Raw genomic sequence first — 19779 nt, forward strand, 5'->3', positions numbered from 1 at the left:
AGGGTGATTTTCATGTTCTTTTTAAGCCCTAATTGGACAGGATTAATATCACAAGGGGAGGTGGATAATAAAATATTTAACCTCCTGCCTCATAATAAAGGTTGTCGCTCCGGACATTATTTTAGCCAGCGGCAAATAACAGGAGCTGCTTCTCTAATAAGACAACGATAAGCTGTGGGAAAAGCGAGTGACCTTCATCACATTTTAATATTAGTATTATTTATCAGTAATTATTTAAGTGTGATTTAATTATTAACACAGACAACAGCAAAGCACCTGAATACTTCTTTCTGAATATGGAGGTTATGCTTTTACAGTAAGAACAGGGCAGCGTATCTGGGTATCTGGGTGTCTGGGTGTCTGGGTATCTGGGTATCTGGGTATCTGGGTATCGGGTATCTGGGTATCTGGGTATCTGGGTATCTGGGTATCTGGGTATCTGGGTATCTGGTATCTGGTATCTGGGTATCTGGGTATCTGGTATCTGGGTATCTGGGTATCTGGTATCTGGGTATCTGGGTATCTGGGTATCAGGGTATCAGGGTATCAGGGTATCTGGGTATCTGGGTATCTGGGTATCTGGGTATCTGGTATCTGGGTATCTGGTATCTGGTACCTGGGTATCTGGTATCTGGTATCTGGTATCTGGGTATCTGGGTATCTGGGTATCTGGGTATCTGGTATCTGGGTATCTGGGTATCTGGGTATCTGGGTATCTGGTATCTGGTATCTGGTATCTGGGTATCTGGGTATCTGGGTATCTGGGTATCTGGTATCAGGGTATCAGGGTATCAGGGTATCTGGTATCTGGGTATCTGGTATCTGGTATCTGGTATCAGGGTATCAGGGTATCAGGGTATCAGGGTATCTGGTATCTGGTATCTGGGTATCTGGTATCTGGGTATCTGGGTATCTGGGTATCTGGTATCTGGGTATCTGGGTATCTGGGTATCTGGGTATCTGGTATCTGGTATCTCACCAAACATAAACCTGTAACAAGGCTAATATGGTTTTACAACAACCAGTTTAATCTTTACTTTCTCCTTCATTCAATGAACTGACTGATGTTGTTAATCCATCAGGTTAGCAAAATTAATTCCTACTTCTTCATTTTCTTCACTTTTAAAATTTAATGTGTAATTTAAGTTGAAGCCCAGATATGTCTCTCCGGACTGGACTGAAATTACAGGACAAGCCAGTTCATCAGAAACCAGTGTATGTAATCGGGGATGTAATTATTTCAGGAACAGACAGGATTAAGATATGGAAAAGGATATATCTGGTGATTTTGTATATGTTTCCTATTGTCAACAAAGCTCATGTGCAGAGCCAAACCAACAATGAACTGATCCTACTTACAAGTATTGTGTGTGTATCCAAAGCCTGATATATCTTATTCCTCTGTGCCGTAGACCTCCATTGTTATCAAAAAAACTATTAAAAACACGTCAGTGAAGCACACTGCTGCACTGGGCTCTGGCTCTGCACATGAGATTTGTTGACAATAACAAAAATATAGAAAATCACTAACCATATCCTTTAAGGGGCAGCAGCAAAGAGTCCAACTGTATCTGAGCTGCTGGTATTGATTTCTCCATCTTCAGCTCAGTGACTAGAAAATACAGTGAAATCATATTTAAGGTGTGTTTACGCTTGAGTCTGTATACGTCCTCATGGGGGCCATGTTGCAATAAATGTATGCACTGATGGAACTGTGACGTATTTTGGATACAAGCATCCACCAAATGACACTGGTCATATATTTGTGCTAAACTCCTCCTCACCTGATAGTAGGGCATGAAGAGCGTGCACACAGCACAGTATGGCTGCATGGTGGCTGCGTGAGCATTGTACTCCCTCTCTGCTGTGAAGGAGCTCTTCCTGCTCTGCCACAGGTAGACGAGGGGCTTCGCCCACGCTTCCATTTCAGGCTCCTCCTCCTCTGCCAGGCTTGCTTCAGGGGGCTCTAAGTGAAGACAAAATAAAGCCTCACAACCTCGCAATTACCAACTGGTGCTTCTTTTACTTTAGCCTAAATGATGATTCATGCAACAGCGAGTACCAATCTCTTGTCTGGTAGTTTGTTAATTAAGCCTATTCAGAATCTGTAACAATAGTGACCTGAATATCAAAAACACAGCATATATCACTCTCACAATAGACTTGCAGCTAAGTCAGATCTAATTCATCCACAGTGGTGACAATTTCCTCCAGTGACCTGAAAAACAGTTTCAATGATAGGAGCCTGTCTGTTTATGAAATTGCCCAAAATGATTAAGAACACTCATCATCATAAAATAGGCTTCTCACAGCCGTGGTCATTTCTTACTCAGGAGTAAACAACTAAAATGGCTGCTGAATAATTCATCCTTCATCACAACCATGGAGATGATGAATGTAACTGTGTGTATATGAGCATTAGTAGTCGTTAATTGAGGGCGCTCCTCCCTCCCTGTTAAAACCATGAAAACAAATAGAGTATCTATCACTGGGTCATTTTACTGTGGTAGGCCTAAGAGTTAAATCTGTTGGGTTTATGTGCGCATTGACGTCAGAGGAATCATTTGGGGGGACATAAAATGTGAAAAATGAGGAGGGGAAGAGGGGACCGCAGAGTGGAATGGACCAACATTAATAAAAAAGCTTCAGTGTGGGAAAACACAAATGTTACCTGACATTACTAAACATTTAAAAATCTGTTGTTAACAGCATCAAGGCAACAAAGTCAAACCTCTTCACTCTGGTTTCATGCTAACTAAAGAAAAAGTTATGATTTTTAAGACAATTCAAAATTGAGTTTTGGTTTAAAAACCCAATCGGTATAAGAAAAAAAAAACTAATTGTTATGGCAACTGTATTCTGGTTCACTGCTATGCAACCACCACCAGAAGTCAGAAGGATCATGGTTTCTGGCCTGGTGTCACCCACTCTGCAGCTCAAACCACAACAGGAAATGTCCCAGGGTTTTTATTGAAATGAGCCTGGCTCTTGGCTTTCATTGTGCGCATGTGTCACTGTCTGAACGCTGTGGGGTTTGTTTTTTAAGGTTAAACCCTAGCCGTACCTTTCAATGAACTGTGTGTGTGTGTGTGAGTTTAATTATGCCCACCATCATCACTGGCAGCCTGTTGTTTGACAGCGGTGGGTACGGCCCTTGCAGTAGGTTTCCTGAGTGGGTGGCGCCAGCTCTTAGTGGTCCTCTTCACTGACAGGGCAGGGTACTGGCAGAAACAGGCATCATTTCAAGCTATTAGAGTGTAAATAATCTAGATAGAACTTGTACAGAAGGTTTGAGCAAAAGACTGAATGTGTGTTTGACTGTGTGTGGACAAGACAAAACACTCACAGCACAAACCTCCCCAGGTTCCAGGCCTGATTCATCACACTCGTAGTTGCTTGTATCATTTTCCTCCTCCTCTTCTTCCTCCTCTTCGTCAGATGAGTCACTACTGGTCTCCCCCTTGGCACTACTTTGCTGCTCCGCCTCTTCACCATCAGACCCCCCTTCTTCCATATCGGACACCCCGTCCTGTTCTCCTACTCCCATCACTAGGGGTGAAACAGCAGCATCTGAGTGCAGACTCTCCTCTGTCTCCCTCTGTCTCCCCAGCTCCCTGCACAGGGAAAGGGCTTCAGCCCCCTCTGTTTCCCCTCTGTGGAGCTCATAATCTCCACAAAGCCCCAGGGGCTCGACAGCACCGACCGAAACTAAAGATGTGGGCTCGAGCTGGGCCCAGGTGAGAGGCCCAGCTTCCTCCTCCTGGTTCTCTGACTCACGGAGGTCTTGTCCTGGGTCCTCCAGGTCTGTGACCTCTTTGCACTGTGGTTCAGTCCACATGGTGTAAGGTAAAGGGTCATGGGTGAAGTCAGAGGGGAGTTCTGGGTTGAGACTCTGGATGAGTACTGCAGGACTCTGGGAGTTGAAGTTTTTCCAAATGCTGCTGGAGAAGGGTTTGGGTTCTATGTATGAGGTACAATGTGAAGGGGAGTATGTAGTGTGCTGGAGCTGTAACGCTGAGTGACTGTTGTTTTGAGTGCATACCGGAGGTGAAGGGGCCTGGGGATTATTGTTTGAGGTACCAGTCAAAAGAGAGCCAGTACTTCTTAGACTGAATGCACTTTGAGCTGAGTCCCTGGAGTTATCTTTACTTGTTAACTCGGCTAAACTGGACTGCTGCTCTGTTTGAGGTGCAATGCTCTGAACAAGATGGCGAGAGGAGGCATCATTCTGTCCAGGACTAAGATTTTCTAGCTTTGTGTGATCTTTTACTGCAGCAATTTCTGGCATTATTAGCATTTCCTGGACGCCACCAGATGTTATTTTGTGCATAGCATTGCTAGTTAAATGAGCTGTGCTACGTTCTAAACCAGACACTGCTGTCCCGTCACAATTATACGGCGAATCTAAATGCCAGTTGTTGGCGTGTTCTGCACTAAAAGATTCTTTTGACATGATTAAGTCAGTGTCTGTCTCCTCCTGTTTGGCTCCATGTGAAGATGGGGAGCCAGCTGGCGTCTCCCGCTGAAGCACAGGTGCAACCTGGTGAGTGTACGTTCTAGATTTCGGGCCGTCAGTTAACCCATCGTCAGCGGGGGTGAGGGAGGGCATCTCTTGGGTCAGTACGGGAGGTAATGGACAGATTCCAACCTTATCTGCTGGCTCAGGAGTGAGATGTGGCATATCCCCTGCATTCCTCTGTAGCAGAGGAGGGAAAATACTTTCCTCAGTGCTGCTGTTTTCTAAACTGCAACTGTGTCCTGAAGAGGAAGAAGGGCCACATAGTGTGCAACTACCCCCCTCTACTGGCTCAGTTTTGAGATCATAAAGTGCTTCTGTAGTGGAGTGTGGATTGATATGTTTTGAGTCAGCAGTGTCCATTTTCTCTGCTTTAGCAGTGTTGTTAGTGTGATTCTCAGTACCTGTGTCCATACTGCTCTCAGTGTTTGGTGCTAGGCTTAAAGAGTCTTCTCGACATGAGGAACTAGATGTCTGAGCTTCAGACTCAGGAGGACACAAGTCCATCTGTGTGTTTGTTGTGTGGGAAGATGAGCTGAGTTCAGAGGCCTCCAGGGGAGCAGCCCTGGAAGAGCAATCCTGAGAGGTTGAGAGGTCTTGTGGTTCAGGAGAGCAACACCTTGGCTCATTAATTCCCGGATGCATCTGTGTAGCCTCAGGCCAATGTCTGAGTCCTTCAGGAGTCCTGCTTGTGACCCCTGACCCTGAGAGGTGTTGAGGGTCAATATGAGTGTCTGTCTCCACCTTTAGCTCATTTTTTACTGGTGAGGCAGGGGAGGGACAGGAGCTGGAGCAGGAGTTTTTGGGATCCACGCTAGAAAAGCCCAAACTGTTACTCTCTACTCGGTTCACCTTGACCACACACATCTGTCTGCAAGCACCTGTAGAGGATAAAGGTACAAATAAAATGAGTGATATACGATATACACAAGGAGTATAAAAATGTTTCTCAGTGAAGTGAATACAGGAAGATACTGCAGACACTCAGACACACTGTTTCAATCATGCACAGAATACACACATGCACTCACTGCCAGCCAAGTTTGTTCACTCTTTAGATCAAAGTGATATCCAAAGTCTCAAATACCTTCTAGAGTCTCTTACCAGAAAGCTGAGCAGAGTTATGATTCTGGTTGTGCTTTGACTCAGCTTCCCTGCCTTCTTTTTTCTCCTCTATCTCCTCTTCCTCCACCTTTTCTGCCCTGCAGGCCGGCCCTGCTACAGACCTTCGCACCTTGGGCCCAGGCGGACCACCCAGGCCTTTCCTCTTGCTGCTGCTCAGAGCCGAGCTGCCATCCAGTCCGACAGGCTCCTCTGTGGTTCTGAGACGCTTGGAGCGCATTCGAGAGTGGGTGCTGCTGTAGGAAAAGAGAGGGAGGGATCAAAGAAGAAGAAGAAGAAGAGCTTAAAACTCTGATTAACACTGAAAAGCAATGAAGGCAATGTGGAATTTTGTGACTTTGGAGATGAGGGTGTTTGACATTTGCAGTTGCCAGATATTTCTGGCCACATGTATTAAATCAGCAGCCAACACACCACGGTCACCGACACAGGCACCAAGGTTTTAATACTGTCCTGATACAACATTTCAGTTGTCTGTCTTTAATGACACCATTGAGGAGTGGAATAAGTTATGAATATAATGCCCTATCACTGTGTAGTCATTAACTATAAAACAGTATTTTTATTAAATGCAAATCAGCTCATAGAACTGAGTTGTAATTCTCTCACAAACTCACTTAATCACGTCAACCAGGTCTACAAGGGGAAGCAGTTCTTTCACTGACGTGTAGTTTTAATCAGACACGTTACCTTACGTCACCTTTTGGATAGGACAGTAACTGCAGCAGCATTAATTCATACCTCCTATTTATGCACCCCATAAACAGGCATATTGTCGTTTTTACATTTTGCTTTGTCTACGGATTAAACAAACGAGATATAATGTGTTAATTTGTGAGCTTTAGAGGTGTTGTCCAGGCAGTGGTCCAGTTTTTATGCTTAGCTAAGCTAACCAGCTGCTGGCTGTTGTCTTACATTTAGCAGACAGTTTAGAAGAAACATCAGAGGTGACAGAGGACAAAACTATACTTTTACATCGAAGGTTCCACCACTTCTGCTCCAGATTTAAACCCCTCTAACACTATAAGCAGCAGCAGACCAACTGTCTTAAAGGCTCTATATGTTCATGTATTGATAGTTTTTTTATTGCCGGTGAGTAAACGGGTTGTAACGCAACTTAAAAGAAGAGACCTTCCCCGACTTTCTGGGCTGCCTGTAACAGTCTGTGGACTGATTTCTATGTGAAGGACTTGAGCCGTTTTTTCCGCGAAAATTCAAAGGATGTGATGTTTTGGCGTGCTCCTGAGTACCTCGCCTTTCTCCCGTTAACATCCTGCAGATATTAGCTCTCCAGCTCTGATCTCCATCAGGTTGGCTGGTAGCTAGCTGCCTAACCACGCCAGCTATCACTGTTTCTGGGCGACCAGCACACATTTCATAACAAAACCGCAGCATGTTGCTCCTCAGCTGCAGCTCGCTGAGCCTCCTGGAGTCTGGTAATACGGTTTGTAAACACAGTTGGCAGTTTGCAGGTTGGGTCGGGTTCGGGTGGTTGATTAACGCGTATTTTTGCGGGTTGGGCAGCGTGCATTGACTCTCACAGCGAAGCAGGAGCCTCTGTGCATTCGCTCTGTGTGTCTGTTTGTGTGTGAGTGTGCACGTGTACAGCAGGTCCGGGGCTGACTTACTGGGAGTGAGCGATGCTTTGCGGAAGCACGGCGCAACACAACGTTAGACATCTTTTATGTTATTATGAAAAGCGTAAGCGAGGAAAAAGACATCACCTGCGATAGTCTCGCACCATCGCTTGCTCACGCTGACGGAGTAAAAGCATTTACAAGCAACAGGATGCTGAAAGCAGCTCAATTAACGGCCATCGGTGTCACTAATGAGAAGGAGTTTCTGATTCTTACATATAGAACCTTTAAACAGTATTGCATGAATAACATAAGAAACATTGTCTGAGTAGGAATAAAGTACCCTTTATTAGCAGGTTTTGTCTTGCGGCGCCTCTGCAACCAGCTCTGCAGCTCAGGTGTACTACTAGGAGTGGCAAATGTGTGGTCAATAGGTGTTGAATCTTTGCCCAGCATCCAGTTTGGATACCGGTCAGGTTGAAAACGCTTCACAAAGGGTTCCATGGATATCTTTACCATGTCCTTGCTACATGTGCACTAGAGGAGGGAAAGAGAAGGGGGGCAAATATTACCTCTGCTTTACAGAAACATAAAGAGGGCTTGCTACGTGTGCAAGACTGTTCACTCTTAAGCTGAAATCACAGTCTATTCTGTTCTGTCTGATACTCTATGAAGTTAAGAATGTAACTGAAATGAATTGCACTGAAACCCAAGACACTTCATCAGATATACGTAGTAAGACTGATGGAAGCTGAATGATACCTGCGTAGCAACCTTGCCATAGTCTATCCAGCGCACGGTGGCAAAGTTGGTCGACTCAGCACAGTTGAAACCATGATTGAAGCCAGCATGGTAGCCGTAAGGAAAGGTGATCATAAACTCTCCAGCTTCCTGAGTAATCTGGCAGTTTATGTTTAAGAAGGAGAAAGAGATGAAAAATGAGCTTTTCCTTTTGTCTTTTTAATGACAAATTAAAGAAAATAAATACACAAATTAAAATAAGTCTTTGCAGATTCCTGTAATCAATCATAATGAGCAGGACTAATGTTAGTGGCAGGAAAACCTGTTTTCACAAAGTTCATAAATAGTTTGAAATGGCAAGAAGAGGACTGAGAGTCATTTTTCAAAGGGGTTGAGAGCCTACCTTATCAAAGGGAATGCCATACTTCTTCAGTATGGAAGGGGAGATTAGAGTCATCTTGTGACGAAGAAAAGCTTCACATCCCTTAAAGCTATTGGGAAAGAAACCTGATAAAAACATGCATGCACACACACGCACACACAGACACACACACACGCACGCACGCACGCACGCACGCACGCACGCACGCACGCACACACACACGCACACACACACACACACACACACACACACACACACACACACACACACACACACACACACACAATTAACAGACTTAGTCCAGAGAAAAGACACATGATGAAGAAAAACTAAAAAGCGACGAACTTTTCCTGGTTGCAACACTTCAAATAATTATAAATGAAACTTTCTTTTCATTAGAATAACTCTTCATTATTTGTATTACTGATTAATCAGTTGCTTGTTTAAATGAATTGATTAATTTCTTTATAAAATGTCTCAAAATAACTGAACAGTTTACCAACAAAATTATGTCTTCAAATTGCTTATTTCAGTTAAAATTCAGTCCTTTTACCTGATAAATGACTTAATAAACACTTTATCAGGAGTCAACGATTCATGTCCTGTCAATCATCCAATAGCTTAATCATTGAAGATCAATGTCCATATTACTTTTCATGCAGCGATTTATAACCAGCAGATAACTTCCTCATCATTTATCCTGGTTCACTAGATGCCTGTTATAATTTACTGGACATTTTACCATCATATTCATGTGTAATTTCTCATCCTTTTCTGTTCTTCACTCATCCAGTGAAGAAATCAACATTTCAAGCTGAAACCTAATAATTAGATTTTACATCAACTTTACATGGAACATGTAACAGCAGAGGCCTCAGCTGAGCTTCTTTAAAAGACTTCAACAATAATTAAGGTCTGGTTGTATTTGTATGCAGGACGGTGTATTAAGTCTACCATATAGTATAGATTTTCCCTAAGTGGTCTGTCAATACATTATGTTTCTTTGTACGGTTTACAGTTTCCTCTACTAGCAGCACTTTCTGCATGTTTGTGCTCATTAGGATGCTGCTTCTTCAGCTTTGCCAATATCTCTGGTGCCCTCTCACTTCTGTGTTTAATTCATGTGCTGCTCTTTGTTCTTTAATGCAGACCTGCTTCTGTCTGCTCAAATTGTTATTTAATAATTTTTTAATGACCCCCCTCCCCTACCTGTAGCCAGACGCTCCAGTCTCTTCCCATGCTCAGGGGGGATGGCATACCTGTTAGAGACAACAGAGAGAGAGATATATGGAGCAAACAGAAGTATTTTTGTCTGTGCATGTGAAACTCTGAACATGCATTGTTCATTATAGTTGCAGGAAAGTTTTCAAGAAGAGACGTTGCAGTTTCAAGACTGCCATCATGTGGCGGATAAATGAATAAATGCAAGAAGGCAGATCAACTTTTTTCCACCTCGCACTGCTAATAAAACATCATTTATAAAGCTTTCATCATTCCAACATACAGAAAGGCTGTTTCCCTGATCTCATCTAAATTTACTGTATAAAATGTTACATGACCTGCCTGCTATTAGCTTCTCCATGGAAATGCTGATTCTACAATTTAGACTGTCTAACGTACTTCATTTCTGTAATATTTCACAACATTAAGCCTGGTTCTGTCTCTAGCAGGGAGAAAATAACCATCACTAATTGCTGTTGTGTAAAGCAGTTCACAGACTCTCATTTTGATCTTATTCTGCATTTTCTGGTGCCACGCTGCTGACGCAACCTGAATTCAAACTATTCCCGATGTTCCCGGCGAGAAACCCAAGGAGTGTGACAGAATTCCCTCAAGGTTTGACTAGGCATTCCATTTGAGCAGCACCATCCGCCCTCAGGTCTGTGGCATTTCTATCATATCATCTGTCAGCTTAACAGAGCAGTGAGAGACAGGGTGAGAGGCAGAGGCAACCTCAGGTAAAGGTGACATGGGGAGTTGGAGGGGTAAAGGATTGAGAAGAGGTGAGAGGGGTGCATCTTTAAGCCACTCTCCTCCGGGGACGAGATGTCAAAATAGCAGTAAGATCAAAGACTGTACGTCAGTGTGTGTATGCGCGAGATGATAAGGGTATGCAAGTGTGTGTGTGTGTGTGTGTGTGGGGTACTTGGCGCACTAGGCTGCTCTTTGTGAGTGTGTGTGTCACTGTCTGGCTGTGACACTGATCCCTGTGGGGTTGCAGGGCTCACTGCTCTAATGAGCAGAACTCCCTCCAGGGCATGAGGGAGAGAAAAATGGAGCGAGCCAAGCTGAGAAAGAAATAAAAAGCAAACTCCATTTTCATCTACCTGCATTCTTCACCTCTTCTTTCACTTTATCACTTTAACATATGCCTCTTTAAACCCCAGCTCCTCTTTTCTTAAAGAACGGAACTGTTATACCAATGTTACCGACGTAAAAACTGGACTGTGACTGCTGTCATCATGTTTCCATGAACTCTGGCCAATACAGTGTTGTTGTTTTGTTTTTTATGAATAGAAGTATGGTAACATCAGAGTGAGTAAATGTCGTATCTATACCTAAAATTCGCAATATATGTTATTGATTTCAACCTCTTCCTTGACTTTTACTCAGTAAAAAGCTGAGAAAGAGACGCATCATCTCTCAGAAACAATGCATCGGATTGGCTGACTGGTTAAAATATTAAACTTTGCCTTGTTCCATTACAGACAACAACGACAGCCTCCAAGAAATCAAACCATATGCTTCTACCCTTTGAGAATAACACATTAACACACACGCCGCCTGGATGTGTAATCTAATCCCTGCTGATGCATTTGTTGTACTTATTCTATTAAGCTCACTAACACCTGGACTCTCACTTATTGCAGGTGGCCACCTTCTCAGTGTGCAAACAAGCACTGAAGGAACAAAACCCTGGGGCTTTATGCAGCAGAATGTCAGGGTAAATAAGATGGAAACTATGAGATTGCAAGCGTTTCAGAATTTTAAATCATGAAAGAAGATCTGGATAAGAACGTTAAAGATGGATTTTGCAGCCGTTTCCCACGCTTACCATACTGTAAACTAACTTCTGAACACATCCTCCCATAAGATTGATCACTAATACGTCACCATCCTAGCAGGAGTAGTGAAACTACTGAAATAAAACAGATAGAACCACACGTGGGAAAGCTACTAAATATGCACAAAGTACAAAAATACTTCAGCGGCGAAATTTTAGCTAATGGTAGGCTAAATATGTTAGCACTCTAGCTGCCTGTGCACCGTCGTCTTTTCTAGACAACCAATGTTTTGATTGGATTTGACCCTTGCCATTAAAAATTACAGTTCAGTTATGAGCGCCAAACTTTAAAAAGTTATCAAAACACATAATGAAATGTGCCAACAGTTGGGTGAACAGTGTTATAGAGGCCCAGTATTTATGTTAAATGATGTTTTGACTCATCACTAGGCCCTGCAGAGAGCATCACCGTTCTGTAACTCTGACCTCCTTCTCTCACCACAGCTTGACCGAGTCTTCAGCTCCATTTATGGTCGATCAGAACTGGTTCACACGATGTGTTGTCCGACCATCTCGGAAACCAAATGTGTTTAATGTTTTTATAGTTGTTCTGAACAGCGTCACTCAAAAGCAGATTGAGAAGCTGACCTCCACAGAGAGGGGGGGGGGGGACTTATATTGTGTTGCACTCAGCTGTTCAAATGAAAAGTGACATACATAGTTGTGTCATGAATGAGAAAGGAGAGCTAGAGAGAGAAGTTCAAACCCTGACTCCTTTCTCACCTCTGCACATCTGGCCAATGACCGTGTGAGGTGGGTGTCAGCTTGTCCGTTACAGAAATGGCCGTGCACATGTGCAGGAGGGGGGGGGGGGGGGGTTTAATGAAGAATATCTGACAGAGTATACAGCCACCTTTATATCTTCATTGTCTCTGCACAGGCTAACCTGCACTGGCTGCCCCCGCTGGTTTGATATGTAGTTTCTCCTGAATGGTCCGCTCAGTAATCCAGCCGCCATCCCTAATAACTGTTTATAAGTTTTATAAACAGTCACTAGTTATATCAGAAACTTCTCTGATCTAACACACCTTTAAATTGTCCTTGATTCCCACACTTGCACAAGCAAAGAGCAGATAGTCGACTGCTTAATCAGTACTTACATCTGCTCAGGCTAACCTGCAATGGCTGGCCCATCTAGCTTGATAGGCAGTTTCATTTGAATGCTTTGGCCCACTCAGTTGTCCCGCCACCATCACCATCTTTCTAGTTCCACTGCCTTACGGATTACTAATTTAGTTTGAGAAACATGGAGTATAAGAGTTCAGGGTCATCAGATGGGCACCATCTCAATAACTGGCCCACCACTAAAACAAGCCACATTCACTTCTGTCTATAATATCACTGACTAACACCATCAGCTAACAACATGTTAAGCTAACAACATGCTAAGTGATGATAGTCAGGATAACACAAAAAGCCATAAAGTTCACTTCTAATACATCTCTATTACTTTCACCAATAAGTTGAGGTAACTGATTAACTGGCATCAGCTGCAGTGGTTTTAACTGTGAATGATATAAAAAGCAACTGGCATCACTGGTACCCCAGTAAAGTAGAGCACTACTAGTAAAATAATATAATACTTTTGTAAAGATTAGTGTGCTGACTTTGATTGTAACTTTGTTATGAAGGTGCTGTTGATCAAGCTGTGTTTTGTGGTGTTGTTGGATTGCATTATGTTGCATAGTTGTTTCTTTTTTATGTATCTACCTGCTGTACCTAAATCCCTGTTTCATACTAACCAGGACTTGGGCTCTCCAAAGTGGAGATAGTTGATGCTGTACAGATCCATATCTTCTGTGTGCCAAGAGAAGGTGGTCTTCCACATGCCAAAGTACAGATATGGAGTGTTGACCCCCTGGATGGATACACCACAGTCCTCCTCAATAACATCCAAGATAGAGTTCAGGTGGCCAATGTTCCACTCCTCCACATCCTGTGTGGTTAGAAACAGTGGTTAGACTGGTTTATGGATGTCCACGGTGGACTGTGACAGTTTTGAATTGAATCAGTATCAGCAACATAAAGTATAATGTAACCCATCGTGCTGCGAGATGGTTGCACCATCTGTGAAATCTGTCCTTTTGCTCTCCATTAAAACAATATAACTGTTTCCTATTGTGAGCAAGTGAAATATGAAGCAGAACAAATCAGGAGTTTCATATTGTAAATATCGACGCTGTGACGGCGGGAATCAGTGAGCAATGCCGTTAGTGTCACTTTGGGGGGAAAAATGGTCACTTTGCTTCTATTTAAGTTACAAATGTCCAGTGTAGCATCTACAGTGCTGCTGTTAGAAAGAGTCGCTTGCAGCTGAAAACTGTATTTGAACTTCAGAAGCCTTTTTTGTTCATGCTGAAGATGAAGAAAGTTTTTCCAAGTTGTCATAACAGTAGCGCTGACAATCCTCTATTCACAGCCATTATAAACACACTAGAGCACTTCACAACATCCACCATTTTAAAAAAGCTGCAATGCAGCTACATGTCCTTGTTATTTATCATTCTAACATATCGAAGTTGCTTTACAAAATGTTATTTTCATAATTTTGTATTTTGAATGTAGGCCTACTGTGAACCAATTTCATTAAGTAAAACAAAAAACTAAAAGGAAATATCAGATTGCACTCAGTGATATTGGCAGACACTTCCTGTCAAATTCACTATGCGTAGATCTTTAATGATTATTGAAATTACATAGTTTTTTAGATAGATACAAATAAATATGTTTTATATGACTGTACATACACTCAGCAGCCACTTTATTAGGTACACCTGTATAATCTAATGCAATCCAATACAACATCTCTGCCATAAATTCTACTTTTAGAAGCTGTTACAGCTTCAGTTCTTGTTGACATTGTCAGAAGGTGATAATTCTACTTTATGTTTATTATTGAGGTCGTAGTGGGTGGTGGTGTACTGGTGCATTATATTGAAAAGTGTTCCTAATATTTTGCCCCCTTCATGTATGTTAATGGACAAAATATTAGAAACAGTGTTTTCCACCATTAAGTCTCATATGGACAGAACCAATACAGAAAATTAGACCTGATCAAACCACATTTGCAGGTGGCCAGACACACACACACTGTGATCAGATCTGAGGAGATGCAACCTGTACATCGTGACCACATTCATAAGAAAAAAGATCAGCCCAGTGAGTTGAAAGGTCACCTAGCTCCGCCTCTTCCTGACAAATAAGCGAGCCCTGTAAGAGCTACAAATAGTCGCAGTAGCTAGAAGTCTTCCCGTGCAAAAACGTGAATGACGTCTGTTTGTGGCTGCACAGATTACAATGCGGGTACAACTGAGAAAATGAAAACGCATTTTAATACCATGTGTAAGTGTAAAAACTCATTGATCGGATGTCATTATCCAGATAATATATCCATGTACAGATGACATGGTAATACCAGGTGTAAATGGGGCCTGAATGACGAGTGATAGAAAAGAACGAACATGTGCAGAGAGGGAAAATCTACCTCATCATAGAGGCTGCCACTGACATCAGCACCATATATGGGGGAGACAAAAGTGAGGTTCTTCCAGTACTTCCTCTCAAGATCTTCATAGTTCAGGTAGCGAGGTGTACAGTACCTGTTGAGGGAAAGACATGACCTGAATGAATGGAGAACATTTAAGACAGTGTAATTTTGTTTTTGGCAGCTATGTTGGAAACAGACTATACAAGATGATCAATGAACATCAAAGAGACACACAGATATTAATGTTGTTAGTAAGTATCTCTCCAGTTCTTTCAGCCAGGTCCTCAGTCTTCTTCTAGAGGCTATTCTGTCTTCTAAAAACATTGTTCAACATTAGTCATTTTCATAATATACCAGGCACACATCCTGCACACAACAAAAGTTGCATATTTACTTACTTTAACCACTGAATGTAAATGAATGCTTACATTCAGTGGTATGTATGTAAACTTTTACTCTCCCCTCCATAAAATCAAGTAAAGAAACAAGTCCTCTGTTATACCCACATGTCACTGTTAGCTAGTCGCCTGAACTCCTGCACACTAAGAGGTTTCTTCTGAATGTTGTATTGAGTGAAGAGCCCTGATTGGCCGGCCACCATCTGCTGGATGGGAGCATCGATCATCAGATCATCTATGTCATCGTAGGTGCGACGAGGCTTCCAGCCTTTAGGAGGAATCACCTGGGGGACAAACAGAGGAGTAAAAGCTTGTTTGTTGCTTAAAATAAAACAGGAATAAGCAACAGTTGGCCCTCCATGTCCAAGAGGGGAACTAGCTGATTACTCTTGTATTACGATAAGTCGCTCTGTATGTCTGAATGTCTTTTTTCTCAATGACTAAAACCGGAAGTTGATATTTTGCCCAAGCTGAGATGGAAAACACTTCCTACCTTAGCCAGACCTGCGCGGTGTGCACCCTGAGACTCCATGTAAACCAGGTACTGGTTGAAGTCCTTGAACTCCTCCATTGTGGGCCTGAAGGTCATAATCTTGCAGGTGGGGTTTGCAGGGGTGAACACCTCTGCTCCCGCCATCCTGCCACCTCACCAGATGAAACCTGAAAAAAATATAAACTAACAGATTAAAAATGTGCTCCAACATCAACTTATATGGTTACTTTTAAATTTCAATGCTGACAGATATTGGGTTAGCTAAAATATATTGATTACTTTGATATGTAGGGCCAGGTAAATAAAGGATTACTTTATTAATGGAAATGTAAAGGATAAATTATGTGACAGGATTATTATACAGATTAAAATCTTCAAAAATGTTTTTTGTTTAAATGGTAAAAGATAATCTAGTGCTGAACAGATGTTGTAGATAATATTACAGACAGATACTGAAACAGAAACACCTGGTTACTGAAACATAATTCATTTTTGTTTGTTAGGATTCTTAATGTGTTTTAACTTGTTGGTGATTAATTAGTGTGTTCATATTAACATAATCTTCTCATATTACAGTGTTTATACTTTGTGTTGATTGCAGTCACCTGGTTTTTGGTTGATGAGTGTATTTATGGCAGAATTAAATCCAAGTTAATAACAAAAATAGTTTAAAAAAATATTTCATACTTAAACTCGTGTCCAGCATTTTCTAACTGCTGCTAATCTGCAATTTCAATTTAAACTTCTTACACTTCTAACAGGAATCTATTGACTCATACATTGATTCATGCTACACAATATCATACTGGTGTTACTGTTAATTAATAAATACTGTTACTTTATGGGGGAAATGCCTTCATTTAATTTATCTTTGTCTAATCCCTTAGTGCAAACTTTATGTTTATCATTACTAAACATGTAGCACTAGATGTAATTAACAGGTGTGCAGCCGGACTATGAAGCGGCTGGTGTGCGTGTTAGTGACAGGTTCACCACTAGATGGAAGTAGAGATTCAACATGTCGATTTGATCCCTTGATCCCTGCTGATGCCAACAAGCCTTTTCAGATTTTTGTCCCATCCACCCATCCCACTCCCAACTCTGACTTTACTGTGTGTTCAGACAAAGGATCACACTGCCCCGCGGGAAGCTGTTGTGATGTCCAACCTTATATTTCTTCACACCGCCACTTCACTGCAAACCACATTATAATGGCGTGCGACCCGATTATGTAACAGACAGACTGAAACAAGTATTTACTTAAATCAGCTGCAGTGTTTAGACACAATGTGTTTACATCTCTGCTCTTTGTCCATATTTTAACAATAGTATTAAACGTGGACTATTTTATTCGGGCGTATTTGAGCGTATAATTTATTAAAAACAAAGCTATAAACACACTGTAGAGCAAATAAATCTCGTCTGTATTATAACTTTGCTTTTAATTCTGCTTGAGCGTCTGCAGCTTGGCCGATCTTTGTTGTCTGCCAAGCCAGCTAACTAGCCAACTAGCCTACGTTTTTGTTGTGATGCCAAGTAATGGCTGAACAAACAGCGCAGCTCGCTAGCTCAGCTGAATAGCTAACTTATATTTAGATGGTTACTCTTTCGACTTGAATTTGATATGTGTTCAACGGATCTGACTCGACAGGTTCAGCAGCAAGGAAAGAGAAAGCACAGCTAACTGTTTGGCTAGCTAACTTCTGAATGCACGAGAGTCAATGGGATTTAAATGTCCCTTGCAAGGGTGGCTGCAGATAGGCCCGTAGCTACCACGCTCTGTGACTTTGTGTGGTACAAACGATTTGATTTAATATTTATATTGTGCACACATCATTTGTACTCACGGTTAAAGTTTAGTGATAAATCTTTTAACAATGACAAGGCACACAGTGCGAGATGCCCGCTGGCACGAGACCGTGCCAACTTATCCAGTTTGCTAACGGCTAGCTGTTGATAGCTCGGCTAATTCTGCACGGGAGTCACGAAATGCACAACCGTTTTTAAACTAACTGGTACCAAGCTAGACACCATGCACCATATTTACCGGCATATAACATGTCGTTTCCACGCAAATATATAGTATTTTACCTTGATTTAGAAAGACGGAGTCGTGTTGTTGTTTATCCCCTTCCTTGTTCGTCCAGCTGATTCTCATGACAGCTGCTGCTGCCGCTGCTGCTTCGTGCCGTGAACAGGACGCGTTCCAGACCGCCTCGAGCGCAGATCTACACCGGGAGAGCGTGCTGATGGGCACGACCGTCCAGACAGGCTGACGGTGCTGCGGTAGACCTATCCATGCGCTGCGAGATCCACGAATCCGCAATACAGTAGATTAACTGGAACGCAGCCACCGGTGGAGGAGGAAATTGCACCTGCATCTCAAAGAAACATCTGAGATCATGTACATTTTGAGATATTTTATTGTAATTATGGGATAAGTCATAATTATGAGAACTTTTCTCGTAATATTGAGATTTTTTCTCATAATTATGGGATGAGTCGTAATTAAGAGATCCTTTATCGTAATTTGAGATAGTAAGTCATAATTATTAAATATCTTCTCATAATTATGAGATAGTAAGTAATAAGTTTTTTTTTTCCATTGGTGAATGCAATGCGCTTTTTGTATTCGTGTCGTGATCCTTTTATGTTCAGTCTGACGTTTTGTCAGTTTTATACTCTGGTCCCGAGAAACGTTATTTAATGTTGACTGTTATTTTGTTTGTTTGGTTTTGTTGTTGTCGTTGTTTTTGTTGTTTTGTTTTACAGTTGAAATGATAAATAAATGTAAAGTCCCCCTCCACTCAAAATGTTTTCTTGTTCCTTCAGTCGGATGTTTGATCTTCACTGTGTAGAATAGTGTTTGTGTTAGAAAACTGTTTCACATTCATCTGCTGAAAGTGGAAAGTTTCTCTGTGCTCATTGAAAATCTGATTTCAAGGCCTGTATCTAGAAGCAGGATTTGTGACGTCACAACGGGTTTGGATCCAATCGTGGTCCAGTATTCAACTAATATGTGGAAACTTGAGACATCTTTAGTAGGAGACATCTTTTATCCAGCAGTTACACTTTTGAAATGAAAAATATTTGCATATTCATATATTCTAGAATTTTAATGTCATTTTAAGGATTTTAAAAAAGTAACTGAACTTTTTTTTGTGGAAAAACCATATTAGACACAAATTATTATTCAAATTAGAGCATTTATATACATCTTAACACATGTCTGGAGGGGATCTTTAAACTTTAAACTGTTTTTAAGGATTTTATTGATAAACTAGAAATATCCACATATAAGCATTGCTCAAAACACTGTAAATATTCACTGACAATATAACTATAATTAAATAAACAAATTGCTGTAATTCCAATGGCCCTGACTTTACTAATGGTTGCCATGTTGTTTAACTCTAGTTCAACATGAAGAGCATCGTCTCTGGCTTATGTATACTGTGAAGTACATTGCATTTTTAAAATTATAATGTGGTAAAATACGATATCCACACATCTAAATGTGGAAATTCAAACCCCTTATTTCTGTCATTGATTGATGTTGGCATGCTGGCAGTGGTGGAAAGTAACTAAGTACATTTACTCAAGTAATGTACTTAAGTACAAATTTGAGGTATTTGTACTCTACTTGAGTATTTCCATGTGATGCTACTTTCTACATTTCAGAGGGAAATATTGTACTTTCTACTCCACTACATTTATTTGACAGCTTTAGTTACTTTTCAGATGAAGATTTGACACAATGGATAATATAACAAGCTTTTAAAATACAACACATTGTTAAAGATGAAACCAGTGGTTTCCAACCTTTTTGGCTTTTGACGTCTTACAAAAAGCAGTGTGTAGTCGGGGTCACATTTCACATGTCTATGAGTTGTTAACAGCTCCACCAAATAGTGATTTTTCCCTCTAAACTTCTCACATGCTTTCATTTCAATAAATGTTCAAATGATCCAATATTTCAGCAAAAATCAAAGATTAGAG

At 41.5% G+C, this 19779-nt stretch overlaps 1 protein-coding gene across 11 annotated transcripts in view; it reads right to left on the reverse strand.

The window, feature by feature from the left end:
- Window positions 1–18106, reverse strand: part of kdm4c (lysine (K)-specific demethylase 4C) — a 31906-nt gene extending 13800 nt beyond the window's left edge. For 2 of the 11 annotated variants that reach the window (XM_067578633.1, XM_067578569.1), the window contains exons 1-13: window positions 17872–18097; window positions 15781–15947; window positions 15396–15571; window positions 14887–15001; window positions 13145–13338; window positions 9548–9597; window positions 8360–8463; window positions 7978–8115; window positions 7559–7752; window positions 5621–5874; window positions 3347–5397; window positions 3110–3221; window positions 1785–1966 (exon numbers count right to left, since the gene is read on the reverse strand). In XM_067578633.1, coding sequence (XP_067434734.1) covers window positions 1785–1966; window positions 3110–3221; window positions 3347–5397; window positions 5621–5874; window positions 7559–7752; window positions 7978–8115; window positions 8360–8463; window positions 9548–9597; window positions 13145–13338; window positions 14887–15001; window positions 15396–15571; window positions 15781–15924 — 3714 coding nt within the window. In that variant the 5' untranslated portion in view covers window positions 15925–15947; window positions 17872–18097. Of the gene's footprint in view, window positions 1–1784; window positions 1967–3109; window positions 3222–3346; window positions 5398–5603; window positions 5875–7558; window positions 7753–7977; window positions 8116–8359; window positions 8464–9547; window positions 9598–13144; window positions 13339–14886; window positions 15002–15395; window positions 15572–15780; window positions 15948–17871 lie in introns of those variants that run through there. The other 9 variants (XM_067578624.1, XM_067578550.1, XM_067578614.1 and 6 more) reach the window with 8 other exon arrangements.
- Window positions 18107–19779: the final 1673 nt, after the last annotated feature.

Source organism: Thunnus thynnus, chromosome 3 (assembly GCF_963924715.1).
Source record: "Thunnus thynnus chromosome 3, fThuThy2.1, whole genome shotgun sequence".
NCBI lineage: Eukaryota > Metazoa > Chordata > Actinopteri > Scombriformes > Scombridae > Thunnus > Thunnus thynnus.